This window comes from Diplodia seriata (genome assembly GCF_021436955.1).
Source record: "Diplodia seriata strain FDS-637 chromosome Unknown scaffold_9, whole genome shotgun sequence".
Classification (NCBI taxonomy): domain Eukaryota; kingdom Fungi; phylum Ascomycota; class Dothideomycetes; order Botryosphaeriales; family Botryosphaeriaceae; genus Diplodia; species Diplodia seriata.
Genome location: NW_027117316.1, coordinates 578,460 through 594,278, shown reverse-complemented (window position 1 = coordinate 594,278; position 15,819 = coordinate 578,460). Strand labels below are relative to the sequence as shown.

General features: G+C 58.4%; 6 protein-coding genes across 6 annotated transcripts; 3 read left to right on the top strand and 3 right to left on the bottom strand.

The window, feature by feature from the left end:
- Nucleotides 1-43: 43 nt before the first annotated feature.
- Nucleotides 44-1,066, bottom strand: SLS55_008604 (uncharacterized protein; the record flags this gene model as incomplete). Its single annotated transcript, XM_066780012.1, has 2 exons — nt 44-646; nt 1,040-1,066. 2 exons carry the CDS (start codon nt 1,064-1,066, stop codon nt 44-46), a joined length of 630 nt encoding a protein of 209 aa, XP_066629241.1.
- Nucleotides 1,067-1,944: 878 nt separating this feature from the next.
- SLS55_008603 (uncharacterized protein) lies at nt 1,945-2,899 on the top strand (the record flags this gene model as incomplete). Its single annotated transcript, XM_066780011.1, has 2 exons — nt 1,945-2,631; nt 2,702-2,899. The coding sequence occupies 2 exons, from the start codon at nt 1,945-1,947 to the stop codon at nt 2,897-2,899; spliced, it is 885 nt and encodes a 294-aa protein (XP_066629240.1).
- A 1,156-nt stretch (nt 2,900-4,055) lies between these two features.
- On the top strand, nt 4,056-5,028 carry SLS55_008602 (uncharacterized protein; the record flags this gene model as incomplete). The annotated part of the gene is made up of 2 exons (XM_066780010.1): nt 4,056-4,440; nt 4,532-5,028. The coding sequence occupies 2 exons, from the start codon at nt 4,056-4,058 to the stop codon at nt 5,026-5,028; spliced, it is 882 nt and encodes a 293-aa protein (XP_066629239.1).
- Nucleotides 5,029-5,065: 37 nt separating this feature from the next.
- SLS55_008601 (uncharacterized protein) lies at nt 5,066-8,309 on the top strand (the record flags this gene model as incomplete). Its single annotated transcript, XM_066780009.1, has 6 exons — nt 5,066-5,073; nt 5,480-5,773; nt 5,826-6,079; nt 6,197-6,504; nt 6,558-7,315; nt 7,373-8,309. The coding sequence occupies 6 exons, from the start codon at nt 5,066-5,068 to the stop codon at nt 8,307-8,309; spliced, it is 2,559 nt and encodes an 852-aa protein (XP_066629238.1).
- Nucleotides 8,310-9,334: 1,025 nt separating this feature from the next.
- Nucleotides 9,335-12,897, bottom strand: SLS55_008600 (uncharacterized protein; the record flags this gene model as incomplete). The annotated part of the gene is made up of 2 exons (XM_066780008.1): nt 9,335-12,782; nt 12,893-12,897. 2 exons carry the CDS (start codon nt 12,895-12,897, stop codon nt 9,335-9,337), a joined length of 3,453 nt encoding a protein of 1,150 aa, XP_066629237.1.
- Nucleotides 12,898-13,565: 668 nt separating this feature from the next.
- Nucleotides 13,566-14,468, bottom strand: SLS55_008599 (uncharacterized protein; the record flags this gene model as incomplete). The annotated part of the gene is made up of 2 exons (XM_066780007.1): nt 13,566-14,399; nt 14,451-14,468. 2 exons carry the CDS (start codon nt 14,466-14,468, stop codon nt 13,566-13,568), a joined length of 852 nt encoding a protein of 283 aa, XP_066629236.1.
- Between the last annotated feature and the right edge of the window lie 1,351 nt (nt 14,469-15,819).

Here is a 15,819-nt window from a genome sequence, read left to right as displayed (position 1 = left end):
TAGACAATGAAACTACTTGTCCTACCAAACTCTTCTCTGTCTCCTATGTGCTCTTTTTGTTCATGTCAAGGCCGAAGTTGCGCATGGCGTCGTCGACACCACTAGCCCCTCTGATCACCCATTGCAGCCCCGATGGCAAGACATTCATCCATTCCATCCATCTTGCGTAGAGCGGGAAACTTATCTCACCTCCCTCACCCGCATCGATCATCTTGATTATTGCCTGTGCGACCTGGACAGGCTCAACGATAGGGGCTAGGAAGCCGGATGGGGTGGCGAGATCGCCGAACAACTGAGTTCCCAATTGGCCAGGCGTCACCAGGACAGTCTTGATGTTCTTCGCGCCAGGGTTGGACGACTGCTTAAGTTCTGCCAGCAGAGAGTTGTGCATGGCTATCAGGCCAGCCTTCGCGGCCGTGTAGTCGGACAAGCAAGCCGCGCCGACCTTTCCAAGGACGCTGGAAACAGTCACAATGGTGCCGCCGTCGGGCGCGTTGAGCATTCCCGGCAGGAAGGTTTGCAGGGTGTTGAAGTGGGCGAGCAGGTTGACGCGGAAGTTGCGCTCGACCTCGGCCGGCGACAGATCGAGCAGCGGTTTGCCGTTCACAACGCCGGCGTTGTTGATCAAGACGGTAGGGGTTCCAAGCTATTCGTCAGTCAGTAAAATGCACAACCAGCAGCATGACCACATTCCCGCTTCTCAAGCAGGAACGACAGGAGAAAAAGGAAGTAAGCAGTCAATTCGCCCACGCGCACTACGTACATCATTCTCAATCCTCGCATACACCCTCTCCACCTCGTTCCGATCCCCCACATCGCACCGGTAATACGCCACGCCCTTCTCCTCCAACATGCTCTCCCTCTCCCCCTCCCCCAGCTCCGCCACGTCCAACACCGCCACGCTCGCCCCCCGCATGCCGTACACCTCGGCCACCAACGCGCCCAGCCCCCGCGCGCCGCCCGTCACGACCACGACCTCGTCGCCGAGCGCCACGCGCCGGGCGGGGCCGAACGCCACGCGCCGCCCGTGGAGCTGCACCAGCAGCGTCCACAGCGTGACGGCCATGGCGTAGGCGCACGAGAGCTGGAAACGCGGCCAGGTCGCGGGCGTGCCGACGGCGCGCAGGCAGAGCGGGATGATGCACGCGACGAAGGGGTGCAGGATGCTGCGGTTGGCGATGTCGGCGAGGAGGTCGATGGTGACCGGGTGGTACCACGCGTGCCGGCGGGAGGAGGGGGATTGCTGGTCCTTCGGCGGCGGGAGCGCGATGGGCGGCGTTACTTTTGTGGGCGCGGTTGCGGTCGCCATGATGGTTGTTGGGCGGGGTGGTGGTTGATGATGGCGGCGGTGGTTTATTGTTGGCGTGAGCGATGGTTGGGGACTGTCCGAGCTGGAGGGGGAGAAGCTGCTTCTTATGTGGCTATCGCACGAAATCGAATCCCTTTCCTCTCGCTTCACGGCCAAATTTTTGCTGGGTCGTTGAGGAGAGCGGACGCAAAACGCGGTGCGTCTCGAAGGACGTGATGTAACCGCCGGGCGAGACCCTGGCCGGCGATCCTGTATCAGCCGTCTGCGAATGAGCTCGCTCTGCGGCTGTTAGGAAGCGACACCAAACACGAGGCGCTCAGACGGCTCCTCTTTTGCAGCAATGGCCGGATTATGGAGCTATCGTGTGTGCATTTCTACGCCGTGAATTGACATCTTCCAGGAAAGCATCGTCGGCGAGAAAAGGCACGAGGGTTTTGTGGTCACGCTGACGTCGTGTGCCCCTCCACCAAACCCCGCCGGACATCCAGCACTCACTCCAAAAAATTCATTCCGCATCTTGCCTCTCCAAGCAATCAACCTCCACCATTGACGCCCCCCCTCGCTCTCTCCCCACCCAATCCCCACCACTCCAACGAACAACAATCCACGAAACCGCAAACGACCGCGTCGTCACAATGGCCCAACCCGGCCGCATCCCCCGCGCCACCGACCCGGACCGCGGCGACCAAAAATACGCGCAGCCCTTCTACCACGAAGCCGCGGGCCTGTGGCCGGCGACCGCCGACACCATCTCGCTATCGTCGCTGCACCTCGTCGCGCTGGCGGGCCGCGACGTCTGGGGCCGCACCGGGCGCGCGCAGCCGCTCACGCTGTCGCTGTGCGTGGCAGCGCGCGCACGCTTCGCGTCGGCGGCGGCGGGCGACGCGCTCGACGGCAGCACGGTGCACTACGGGCAGCTGAGCAAGGCGGTCCTCGCGGCGCTGGGGCCGGCGACGACGACGACGGGCGGCGAGTGGCTGAGCGGACTGGAGGTGGCGAGCCGGGTGAGCCAGGCGGTGGCGGCGACGGCGGCGCCCGGCGCGGTCGAAGCGCTGCGGCTGGACGTGGGCTTCCCCAAGGCGAGCACGCTGGGAACGGGCGCAGGGGTGGAGTGGACGCTGTTTTACGGCGAGGGCGAGGGCGGCGAGGTGGTCGGGTTCGCAAGGCAGCTGTATGTGAGGGGCATGTCCATCCCGACGCTGATCGGGGTGAATAGCAATGAGCGGATGAAGAAGCAAATGTGCCTGGTGAGCGTGTGGATCGACAAGATTTCGGAAGCGGCGATTGATGCGTACGACGTCGTGGAGGATATTGTGCTGAAGGTAAGCCGTGGCTGTCTGTCCTCAGCTGAGGAGGTGAGTGATTCCCGGTGCTGACGCTGTGTGACTCCAGGCCGTTGAAAATACGGATTTTGAGACGCTCGAGGCGCTCGCCGAGAAGGTGGCCCACGTCCTATTTAAAACCTTCATAGCTGGTGAATCGTCTGGCTCGAACTTGAGAATTCGCATCGAGAAGCCGACGGCGGTACCACTTGCTGATTACCCAGCCATTGAGATCTACCGGACTCAAGCTCAGGTGCTTCACTCTTAAGCCCTTTCGGTCCGTGAATTGTGCTTATTATTAGCGCGTTCCATAACAGGGCCGGTCACTTTCGATGAACGTCGACATTAGCCAATGGCTAGATGGCACTTCTCAGACATCACCTCGACCCTCTGTTTGAATAGAGGTGTCGAAGATAGCCTTTCCCATGTTGTGTTCTCTCTGCAGTAAAATAAGCACGAATACTTGGCCAACCTAATAGGTCTCCCATTCGGATAGATCCCATCTAAGAAAATGGATAGTTTGTTCTGAGATTGAAGGGTCCGCGGCTCGCAAGAAGAAGGCTTAGTCTAAGGCATTTGGCGGTAGCTCAGACGAGCATGGATCCAGGACACTTTTTGGACTCGATATTCTTCCGCCACAGATCACGAGCAAAGAACAGACTGATTAAAAAAAAGAGAAGGAAACTTGAATTTTGATTGTCCCAGCACATGGTGCTGTTGACCCACCCACTCCCGACCTTTAAGGTAGTCGTCACCGCCGAGCGCCTCGACACCTAGCAAGGCGACGGCAGTACAGAAGTAGAGAACCGGGAGAGGATCTCTCACTAATGCTGCTCGCCGCCTTCTGGCTCTTCGCCCGTAACCCCGCTCCAGCCCTGGTGGCGAAGAGAAAAGGCTAGAGAGAAAAAAAGAAGAAGTGGTTTGGGTTGGGGGGTCGAAGGGTTTAAGTAGGCCATCGGGCGACGCGGGCCGCTGCCCAGGGTCCAGTGGTTGCTGGGGGCAACAGACCGTTTTGGGCAGGGGCGGCGATTTGGGAAAGAGCGACCAGTCGTCGCGTCGTCTCACTTGGGCTGCAGGTGCTTCACTTCAGTGCCTGACCGGGGAGATTACCATCGCGAGAACAACGTGACAAGGATTCCCCAACCTCAACTGCAGCCACGGCTGACGGATACGCTAATGCGCGGCGGGAACAAGGCGGGGAAAGGCCAAGCAATTCTCTATCGTCCTGCAGTAGTTCACTGTAACATGGTCGGGTAGGATTCGGGGACCCGTTGTCTTCTCTACTGCATCACAAAGACGTAAGCACGCTCTCTTTTTCAGAGACAGGTTTCACTGGTCTTGTGCTTGGAGATATAAGAGACTGCGGTTTAATCGTGCGGCGATGGTTTAATTAGTATTCGATCTGTATCCTATTTCACTCCGCCATGGCATCAAACATCAGTCTCACCGACACGCTGCGCCTTCTCATCACGGCCAATCACGTTCTTCACTACCACTCTATCGTGGACGCCTTCGGGCACATCTCCGTGCGTAATCCGCTTGATGCGTCCACCTTCTACATGTCGGCCATGCTTGCTCCGGCCATTGTCGCTTCACCAGATGACCTGGTTCAATACTACGTTTCCAACGGGAGTGCGGTTGATCCTGCCGCGCCCGAGGGCTACAGCGAGCGCTTCATCCACAGCGAGGTGCTCCGTCAGTACCCCTCGGTCGGCTCTGTCATCCACAGCCACGCAGACGAGCTCCTGCCATTTACAATCGTCGAGGGGGTCGAAGTGCAACCCGCGTTCCACATGGCCGGATTCATTGGTGCGTCCCCGCGGTTCTTGTCTCTTTCTTTTTCCTCTTTCCCCGCCCAACCGTCCGAAGCTCTTTCCACGCCATCTCACGCAAACCGCAGGCGACGCCGTCCCCGTCTTCGACATTGCGCGCTACTACACGGCGGCCGACACCAACCACAACCTCCTCGTCTCCAACCCGCATCTCGGCGCAGCGCTGGCGTCGCACTTCGACCTTCCCGCGCCCTCCGCAAACGAATCCTCCACTAACGCCACCAGCCCGGCGCGTACGCTCGTCCTGATGCGTGGTCACGGCTTCACGACGGTGGGAGTGGATATCCTGACGGCCGTGTATCGCGCGTACTACATCGCGGCCAATGCGCGGTTGCAGAGCGCAGCAATGGCCTTGGGGAGCGCTGTCGCTGCCATTGGCGGCGATCAGGGAAATGGAGGCGGTGGAGGAGGAAGGGTGAGGTATCTGAGCGCGCGGGAGAGGCACGATGCCGGGGACACGAAACACGAATGGGTGGTGAAGGCGTGGGGATTGTGGTTGAAGGAGGTGAGGACGAGGGCGGGCGGGCTGTACGAGAATGCGCTGGGATGGCCGGTGGTGAGGTAGTTGCTCGCGAAGCTCGGAGATGGAGGAGATGGAGGGCATGGTGGAGTGATAAGCAATCAAGAATAGCGGAGTCCAGTGGAGGGTAGTGAGGCGTGGCAATGGTTAAGAGGGTTTGGATCGTGCGGTTGTGGGGAAGGGCCGAAGCTGGGTGCCGGCGATTGGCCAGGAAGCAAGTCCTGTAAGCACCAAACAAGCCTAGTTCGTGTGCTGCTGTCCATCAACTCTGGTCTTTGCAGTAGCGTTTAAAGTTCGGGGACGCGATGCTTATCGGCGATGTTCCCGAAAGCAGTCATGAGCTACAAACACGTCGCCGCAGGGCAAATCACTCCCAGCCTTGACTCCATGTCGAGTCAGGCCCACACTTCTCAATACTTCTATAAAGGTGCTCTCGCCACCCTTGCTACTCCGTCCATTCCCGCCTCTCCCATTTCCAATACGACACAATGGGCAGCACTGACTTCCGCGTCGTCATCGCCGGCGGCAGCATCGCCGGCCTCTCTCTGGCTCTGATGCTGGAGAAGAACGGCATCGACTTCGTGGTGCTGGATGCCTACCCGGAGATTGCTCCGCAACTGGGCGCGAGCATTGCCCTCCGCCCCAACGGTTTCCGCATCATGGACCAGCTGGGCGCTTACGAGGACGTTTTGAAGTGCGGCCAGTATCCAGTCGACGAGTTTCTGATCCACGACCCCAGTGGAAAGCCGCTCGTGGGCGCAAAAAACCTGCGCCGCGAGAGTGTGGACCGGTAAGCTCGCCGCCAGCGGCATGGGACTAGCTCAGCCACTGACATTCGATAGCTATGGGTACCCGGTTCTCTTCTTCACCCGCAGGGAGCTTGTGCAAATTCTCTATGACCACATCAAGAGCAAGGACAAAATCTTAACCTCCAAGCGCGTCAAACATGTCGAAGAGACGGACTACAAGGTCACCGTAACCACTGAGGACGGCGATGTATTTGAAGGAGACCTCGTCGTTGGTGCAGACGGCATGCACAGCGCCGTCAGGCAGGAGATTGAGAGAAAGTCTCCGAATCAAGCTCCTCTCAGGACCGGTATTGTGGCCCGCCTTCTTTCTTGAAAACGCCGACTGATGACCGTCACAGAAACTCTGCCTGCGAATTATGGAGGTGTTTTTGGAACCTCTAACTCAGACTTGCGGAGCCCAAAAGGCTCGGTCGTCATCTGTGCCGGCAAAGGGTCAAGTCTTTATGTCGCTGCCGGCCCAGACGACACCACCTTTTGGATGGTGTTCTTCAAGCTTGACAAAACCTACTACGGAAGAGACGTGCCATGCCGCGGAGCAAAGGCCGAAGAGGAGTTTTCGAAGAAATATTGGGACCATCCCATCATCGAGGACTACAAGTATTCCGACCTCCGCAAGACCGCCATAGTTTCTGTTTGCACCCCGCTGCATGAATACGTCGTGGAAAACTGGCACTCGGGTAGGTGCGTCATCATCGGAGACGCGGCGCACAAGGTATGTAACCGGTGCATAATGGTGTGTATGAAGGTATTCTAACCGATTCCCAGGTCAACCCCGTTGGGGCACAAGGTGGCAATGCCGCCCTTGAAAGCTCAGCAGCTCTGACCAATGGTATTATGAAGCTACTCCAATCCAAGGGCCCAGACGGAATTCCAAGGGAGAAATTTGACTCGATCCTCGAGGACGTCCAAAACGTGCGGAAGCCCAGGACCAGCTTCCTCTGCAAAAAGTCGATGGCCATGCAAGATGTAGTCGCCGAAGCGAGCCCGTTCGACAAGATCAAGAACAGGTACATCATGCCGTTCCTCGGAGAAAATGCAATGCTCGAAGATGTCTGTGAAGGCTATCCATCCGCCGTATCGCTGGAATCGCTTCCAATCCCCTCGAGGCCTAGGTCTGCCCCGTTCTATGACGAACTGATTCGCCAGCCCAAAGCAAGGAGTATACCACTTACTTTGCTCGTGAGCACTATTTTGATTGGTCTTGGTGCTCTTGGCTTCTATTTGCTCCCTGGACTAAGTGATACCAATGGGACTTTCCGTCTCGTCCAGTCCGCGGTGGCGACCAACTTTCTCCAGGAACTACACATTCCACTGCAATCTCTCGTTGATGCAGACCAGTTTCCCGGACTCGACAAGCTCTGCAAGACTCTGGTCGCAGCCTTCCTTCCAACGGTATCCGGTGAGGCCGACTTCGGGTCGAAGATCCAGGCCGCCTACTTCCTCATCGGCGTCTACCTTCCACTCTTCTCCATCATCGCCATCGAGGGCTACAGATATAACAACAAGGGAACCTTGCTCTGGAGGTAAGTGAAGCGGTTTTCCGTCTCAAAAATGAAATGCTAACTGAACCCCCTCATCAGCCCAAGCCTCTGGACCGGACTCGCCCAGCTCCTCGGCCTCGGCCTAGTCCTCCCCTTCTACCTCCTCGCAGTCTTCTTCGCCTCCCGCAAGCCAGACTACTGGATGGCATACTCGCAAGCCACGCCGACGCACAAAGTCAAAGCGCTCCTCCCCAGCGTCATCCTCGCCTACCTCGTCCCGTCCCTCGCCATGCTCAGCCTCCCCGCCACCTCCCCCCTCATCCAACCCACAATCGCGCTGTGGCAAGCCTCGCCCATCCTCGTCATCGGCGCCACCGAGCTCCTCTCGCGCGCCCTCGCCACCCCGCCCAACCCCAAGACCAGCCCCACCGTCTCCGCCCGCCCCGAACCCTACCTCACGGGCGAACCGCACCGCGCGCCCGTCGACCTCGCGCCCACGCGGCGCCTGCACTTCGCCGCCGCCATCCTCTCCGGCACCGCCCACGTCGCGCTCGTCCTCTACACCGTCTCGAGCCCGCACCTCTCGCTCGCCGCCACCTTCCTCCCTCCTTCCCTCACCGCCACCTCCTTCGACGCGGCCGCCCTCGCCGCCACCGTCCCCACCATCGCCCGCGGCATGTCGCTCTTCCTCCAACTCGACCTGCTGCTCGTCCTCGCCGGCGCGCTGCTGTGGTCGCTGCTCACGCTGCACGACCTGCGCCGCGTGGGCCTGGCGGCGACGGGGCTGGGCGCGAAGAACGTGGGTTTGTTGCTGGCCGGCTGGGTCCTCGCGGGCCCGGGCGCGGCGACGGCGCTGCTGTGGGCGTGGCGGGAGGGGGTCGTGGGCGGCTTCGTGCCGAGGAGGATGATGGTCGCTACTGCTGGTGCTGGTGCCGATGCGAAGGTGGAGGGGAATGGGGTCGTCGTGGGGAAGGAGAAGAGGAAGGGGGGAGGGGAGAAGAAGGATGGGGTTGTGGATTATGCGTGGTACTACTGAAGGGGTGGGGAAGGCAAGTGATGGGAGGGGGGGTTGGATTGGGTGTTGGGATATGGATATGGGGGAGAGTCTCTGGTTGATGCGGTTCTCTCTTTTCTTTTTCTTTTCCCTTCGGTGATGGTTTTTTCCTTTCGCTGCTTTTCCCTTCAACTTACAATCGTTGTACGAATAGTGTCGAAGTTCTGGCGCAATTGATGATAATCAAAGCACAAGTAGGTATGTAAATAGATTGCTGTCAATAACGAAAGTACCTTACTGTAAATTCTCAATCGGCCGTACAAGTAACCCAAACGCCTACAAAAGCAAGGAAGAGCAAGAAAAGAAACCCAAAGAAAACATCCATGTCGGAAGCTCAATCTTTTTTGGACTAGCCGAAAAGCCATGAGTCCACTTTTTGGATAAAACCATGTCCTTTTCCATCGACGAATTCCCTTGCTTTTTTTTTTTTTTTTTTTTTTAACCAGCCTCCGCGACCCGAGGATCCACGACCCCGGCCCTAAGAGTTAGAATGGCTCGGGCCGGGGCCGCCAGTGCTGAAGCTGTCCCAATTCCCTTGGTTCGAAGGACCTGCATTGTTCTGGGAGCGTCCACTGCCCAAAGATCCTCCACAGCCACGTCCCGGAGAACCACGACCACGTCCGGGAGAACCACGACTACTTCCCGGAGAGCCACGGCCACGTCCCGGAGAGCCACGACTACTTCCCGGCGAGCCACGAGCATGTCCAGAAGAGCCACGAGTACTGCTAGGACTGGTCGCTTTCGACTGAAGGGTTGACGGCTGAAGGGTTGATTGCCCCAGCTCCATCCTCCTCTTCTTCGCCTCCAATCTGAAGTGCCACTCCGCCGCATCCACCATCCTCCTCTTCTCATTCCCGGCCCGCGGTTCCTCGGGCGGATTCTTGAACAGCTTCGCCAGGACGACTGCTTCCTCCTATTCGATCCCCACAGACTCAAAGTCAGCAAACCGCGTCTCAACGATCCAAGACAAACCGAAAAGGTAAAAAAATAGAAATAGGGTGGGATCATCATACCGTGTGCAATCCCCTTCCTCCACGGTCCGCCCTCACCTTCAGCTGACCGTAAACCTCGCTGTCCACATCGACAACCAGCCGAGTCTCCTCCTCATACGCCTCCCACGGCCTCTTCTTCCCGTTGTCTTCCCCCTCCAGCTTCTCCCCCTCCACATAACTATAACTCCAGCCCCACTCGAGCTTTCCGAGTTCTTGTTGGGCGGACTTCCGCGCATCGCCCCTGGGAAGCCGCTCGTACGCCACCGCGTCATCGTCGAAGACGACGCCCTGGTTGCGCGCCAGGGCGTCCGCAAACGCCCACCGGGCCTCCTCCAGCTTTTCTTCGGTGGTGCGCAGCTCCTCCTGGATCAGGATGGCGTCCCAGTAGCCGACCCTCTGATCTTCCGCGTTGATGGTGGCGGCCTTGCTCTCGGGGAACGCCTTCTTGTCGCCGCCGCTGCCGTCGTCGTCGATGCCGTCGTCGCTGCCGCCGGCGCGAAGACACAGCAGCTTTCGCACCGCCTCGTCCGCTTGAGTCTGCCGGAGTTGCAAGTCCTCCACCTTTTTCTGCTCCTCCGCCTCGGCCCCGCGGGCCGCGCGAACCTTGAGCAGATCATCTGCCATCTGGCTCTGCTCCAAGTCCTCGGGCCAGTCGTCCGGACACTCCTGGCCATAATCGCTCTCAAACTTCTCCTCCAAACGCTCCCTGGCGTTCACCTTCGCGGCATGTTCCCTCCGCGCCGCCGGAGTTCCGATGGCCAGATTGTGGAGGTACCCCGGCCTAGAGTTGTGCAGGAAGGCCCAGAGCCGGTTGTAATGGGCCTTCTGGATCTCGGAGTCCTGCATGAGGGCTGTTTGGTCGAAGCGTACGCTCTCCGGGGGCGCGGGGGGCACGACGGCGTCGGAGATCCAGCCGACGCAGCGGAGGGCGGCGAAGATGGTGGCGGCGTCGGCGAAGCCGCACGAGGCCAGATTGAACAGGGTCTTGATGTCCCTGTAATGGCTGCTGTGTTCTTTGGTGAGAACGACGGTCGAAGGCGGCCGGAAGCCGAGAGCGAGCGTCCACGCGGTGAGAAGGAGGTGTAGTGTTGATACTTCTCGCTCTTGGATCGGTGATAGGACGAGGTTGGGGTCGACCGGCGTGATAGGTTGCCAGGTGTGTTCGAAGACGACGTTCCTTCCCCACCAGTTGATGCGTTTAAGCACCCTTTCCGAGCCGGCTTCGAGATCTCGTTTTTCTTGACCAATTGGAAGACCGGAACCACCCAGGCCTTCCATCCAGTAGTGCGTTATCTCCGGGACCGGGTCGGTGGCCTCAACGTCTCGCGCGGTGGCATAAATGAGGTGGCGCCAGTCGAGCGGGATAAAGATGGGCTCTTGGGCGCGCAGAGCATCGACCGCACACCCGTCTTGTGCATCTTGCAGCTGTTCGTCTTTGTAGAATGAAAAGAGCTTCTTCCCTATCCGTTGTTTCCTCATCTTTTCCTTAATTGCCTCCTGTGCCTTTTTCTGCTCAATCTCGGTCATACCGAAGCTCTTCGGTGTGAATTCACGGTCTTCCAAATCGCCACCGGCGAACTGTGGAGAGAGATAAGTCTGGGGCTGGTAGCCGTTCAAGCTTATAGCCTCCGTGACTGATGCTATGCAAGCCCACATCATTTTCTGGGAAATCGGATGCTCAAATTGCAAGTTGTCGTTATATTGCAAGTTGTCCTCATCCCGCTTCCGTTTTATCTTGCTGAGAGCTTTCAAGCGCATCGACAAAAACCTGCATGGGTATTTCTCCGCCATCGGGGGCCAAAATGCAAGAGTCCATGTGCTGTCAGATTCTCTCTGTTCCTCTGATTCCGGCTCATCTGGTTTGCTGGAATCGTCAGATTCTCTCTGTTCCTCTGATCTCGGCTCATCTGGTTTGCTGGAATCGTCAGAGTCGCTTGAACCATGAGAGCTGCTTGAACCATGAGAGCTGCTTGAACCATGAGAGCTGCTTGAACCATGAGAGCTGCTTGAACCACGAGACTCGCTTGAACCACGAGACTCGCTGGAATCACGAGACTCGCTGGAATCACGAGACTCGCTGGAATCACGAGACTCGCTGGAATCACGAGACTCGCTGGAATCACGAGACTCGCTGGAATGATGAGACTGGCTGGAATCAGGAGAGTTGCTTGAATGATGAGACTCGCATGAATCATGAGAGTCGCTTGAATCAAGAGCTTTGCTTGAATCAGCAAACTCGCCCGCCTCACTCGACCCCAAACTCTTATCCGAATCTAGAGGGTCATTCGGGTGCGGAGACTGTTTTGGACCCGGCCCGACGCTTGAATAACGTTTGGCAATGGTGGCCTCAATTCCGGCACCTATTCTGTCTATACTCATTTCCCTGCTTCGGCGAAACTCCTGCACCATTTGGAGGTCGTCGTTGAACCGAACCGTGTTATCAAACCTTCGTTCTTCCGGTGGCTCACTCGACGGATCCGCGAGGAACCCCCAGCAGCGGAGGAAAGCCAAAATGGTGTCGGAGTCTGCGAAACCGTGCGCCGCGCAACTGATGAGGCGCATAGCATGGTCGTAGCGCTTCACCATATCGGCACGGCTCCGTTGCGGCAGCCTTCGACTCGGTTCGAGGCCCATGGCGAGCATCCAGGCATTGAGAACGACGTGTATGCCGCAAGCTGTTTGGCTGACCTGGGACGCAACCGGAACCCATTCGAAGCTCCATTGCGAGATTTTTCGGCGCGGCCCCGGCCATTGTGGACTCAAGGTGTCTTTCACCCATTCTCTGATTTTGTTATGGAAACGAAGTAGAAAGGCCGGGGCGCTATCATAGATTTTGACATGAGCCGAGTCGTTTCGCACAAGATGAGCTGTCGCCAGGAGAAGATGGCCTTTGTCCGGGTCGAATCCAGTAAAACTAAGTTTATCTCCTTCCCTTGGGTGTTTCAGCCCGTAACTGACGTATGGAATGTATATAGGACACTCGGGACGGTAGATATCGAACGTCAGAGCAGGGTGCTGGGATTTGGCGTTAAGTTGCGTGGTATTGTAGACGGCGAATTTGACTGGTCCCTTCCGACTGATCGCCTCGGTGACAGACAAGATAGCAAGACTTAAGTTGCTAGGCTCCGCCTGACCTGTCTTGCCGGCGAACTCGAACCTCTGGAGAAGGAAGGCTTCCAGTTCACGCTCTTTCTTTTCTTCGAGTACCCGCAATGAGGCGCGATAAGACTTGCAGGCGTCGGTGACCAATTCTTGAGAGGCTGCGTCATGATTCGACTCTTTCTGAGCATTCGGAGGCTTCACAGCAGGGCCCTGCCCAGATGCACTTGGCTGAATTGCAGCAGAGCCGGCCTTTGCATTGGGGTCCGAGGTAGATTTGGATGCGGGTTTCTTGTTCGGAACAGACGGTGGCTTTCCGTTTTTCTGGTTCTTCTTCGGGGGCATGATGTTCGCGACTTTGTGTCTAGTCACAGCAGTGAAGGTCGAGGGGTTCGCCGGGATGAAACAGTAGAGAAGGTTGAAACCATTTCATTATACAGTCCTTCTTTCTCCCAAGTCTTATGAAGAGGAGACCGCATGCAAAGGCCGGAAATGGACAGCAACACAAATCGGTCGACAAAGACAGGACTTGCAATATCAGTGCGAGTACAACAAAGCAACTAACATTTGTTTGAGCGAGTAAAACTGCTCAAGTGTGAGCCTGCCACAAGTAGTAATGACGAGAGAAGATCAATCAGCAACCCTATCTCCTTACTTCGCAATCTGGAAGTGCTACGTATTCCATGTAGCCAGCGACATGTCATTAATGGAAGCAGTATTGCGGGACGGGCCCAAGATGGTGAGATGGGGATCGGGATGAGCGTGGTGGTCAGTCGTTCTTTGTCCGAAGAACAGCGGCCTCCCAACGCCGTCGTCTTTCAGGTGGGGTTGTGTAACACATCGTCCCATTGATACAATCTGCATACAAAGAAGCTGCAGCGTTTCTCAAAGATTGGAATGGCGTGGAAGGTAAGCTTTTGTGTGCTCAAGCCGATGATTGCCTGGCATTGGCCTTTCTCGGTGGTTGAAGAGCTGGCTGGTCGTCCGTTCCGCCTCTGGTAACGGCTCGGACGGTACGCGAGCAAGGCATGGGCGTGTTACCATTGCTCGCAGATGGTTTTAGTTGACGAGAGGAGCAGTTAACGTGGACGTGTCGTTGCTGTTCATATCCCCTAGACCCTCAACTTGCAGGCACCGAGATTGGTTGTCATAAGCCCTGCATCGAGTACTTGTCGACAAGGTCGAACACGACAGTGTTGTCGATTTTGCAGTCTTGGCCTTGGCCGGTGCATCCCATGTCTTGCTCCAATTCGGGACCAATGTCGCTTCGCATGCGCCGGATGATGTCGGCGGCCTGAAGGCATGACGATGAATTGGGCATGTGCTGGGCAGGGTCATGAGGCATGTCAGTACCGGCAGGCCATGTCCAGTTGCCCAGGTTGGGAGCGCCGTAGTAAGCATTGTACGACGGATCGTACGCACTTGGAGGGTCTGTCAGAGTGTTGATGGGGAATGGTTGTGCAGAGGAGATCGGAACCACGGGTGATTCGGCGGCGGCAGGCGTACTGAAGGTCGAGCTTATGCTGGTTGCGCTGGAGTAAGAGCGCGGAGAGGGTTGGATTTGCGGGGGCGGCGGTGGAGCAGGTGGTTCCAAGCCGGCGGCCGACAGCGGCGTCGTGGTGGGGCCTTGGGAAGCCGGGCTTCTGCTGCTCTCACAGCTACTCCTGGCCGAGCCAGGCTGGCACGGGCGAGGGGCGCGGAGCACCGTGTCCAGGGCATCTGCAGCACTCGGGGAAGGCGCAGCGAGGCTGGGGTCGTTGAAGCCGTCAATGTCGGCGTCGGACACGCCCATGTGGCGCAGCAGAGCCCGCAGCCGGCGGTTCTCGTCAAGCACGCGCTTTGCGGCAGCCTGGATTTCGGCCGACGCCTGGACGCCCATCTGCTCGCAGGACCGGTACTTGGACTCGAGTTCCTGGAGGTACTCTTTCCGGCGGGCGCGGGAGCGGCGCTGGTTGTCTCTGATGCGGGCGAGATTGTCTTTCTAGTCCGGGTCAGCACTGGGGTCCGGGAGCAGAGCAGGGCTGGCCCGTACCGCTTGGGGGTCGGCCATGGTGGGCAATTGCGGCTGGCGGTCAGGAGAAAGGCAGCGGCGTGGCCAGCGGGCGTCGGCGGTCTTTACTATTGCGCCTGGTGATTTTCATGTCGCAGGCGGCGGGCCACTCGCTTAGAAACGCGCCGGGCCAGGATCGGAGCCGTCAGGATTGGCGGGCCACGATCGTCGCGCGGGAGCTCGCAGCGCTGGCTCGGAGAAGAGGTGAAGAAGCATTGCGGTTGACCATGCGGGCAGCCCAGAGCGCCGCCGTCCCCGTGCCCCGATCCTAGCGCCGTTGCGCTGACCCTGACCCTAACCGCGACCCCGACACCACCCCGACACTACCACGATGCTCCACCCGCCCAGGCTCGCCCGCCCGCCGTCTCGCCCGCCCCGGCTGCGCTTGCCGCGAGCAGCCTTCTTTTGCTCAAGCTCCAGCGCCTTGTCTGGGCTCCACTAATAATGGCACGCAGCAACAAAGAACAACATAGTCGGTGGACCTGGATGCAGCCGAGCCGAGATCGCACGCACACCGTCACCGTCGCCGTCGCCACCCGCCGGTCCCATGCCTGCGTTTTCCCTTGCGCGCTTCGTTCGCCCGAGCCACTAGGCTTCATCGTATGGCCGAAGCCGACAGACGTGCTCGCCGATGGCTCGGAGATGCGCCCACTGGAAGCCGTCGTCGCTTTCTGATACGTACGTCATCGTCTTGGCGCGCGTGAAGCCGCGTTGTGCAAGGCCAGAACAACCCCGCTGCTGCCGGCGTCAAAGTGCGGGGGACAGAGCTTCAATTCCGCCCGAGCGATCACCACCGGGCGTCCTCGCGTCCCCGCCATCGCAATAATTCCAAAGACCCTCCAGACCTCTCGAATACACTTTCCCCAAGCTTGGCCAATCACCGCGCTCCAACGCGCGAACCACCCGTCCCCGCGGTCCAGTTTTGACCTTTCTTCGCCATGACGTCGGCATCTAGACCAGAGTCCATCGCCGGCGGCTGCCTTTGCGGCGCCATCCGCTACACCATCCACTTTCCCCCCGACGCAGAGTGGCCTCCATCCCACGTAAGTCTGGATTAATCCTCCCCGCTTTTCTGTCGAGATGAACACTACAGTCCCGGGCGAGAAGAGATCGGTGCATGGAAGAGACACGATAGCCCTGCATCATTCTGGTCCTTCCGTTCCTTCGTCGCTATCCTCACATCCAGACCGCTTCCACTTGCTTTTTCCTCGCTTTCCCTCTTTCCGTCCCTCTTCCCACTACTCCAACAATCCCAGCCACCACTGCACTAGACCCCTACCTCTCTCCACCGCCACCACCGCCAACCATCCGCCCTCATCAGCTCCCCAACCCTTCCAGCAAGCGCCCCCTC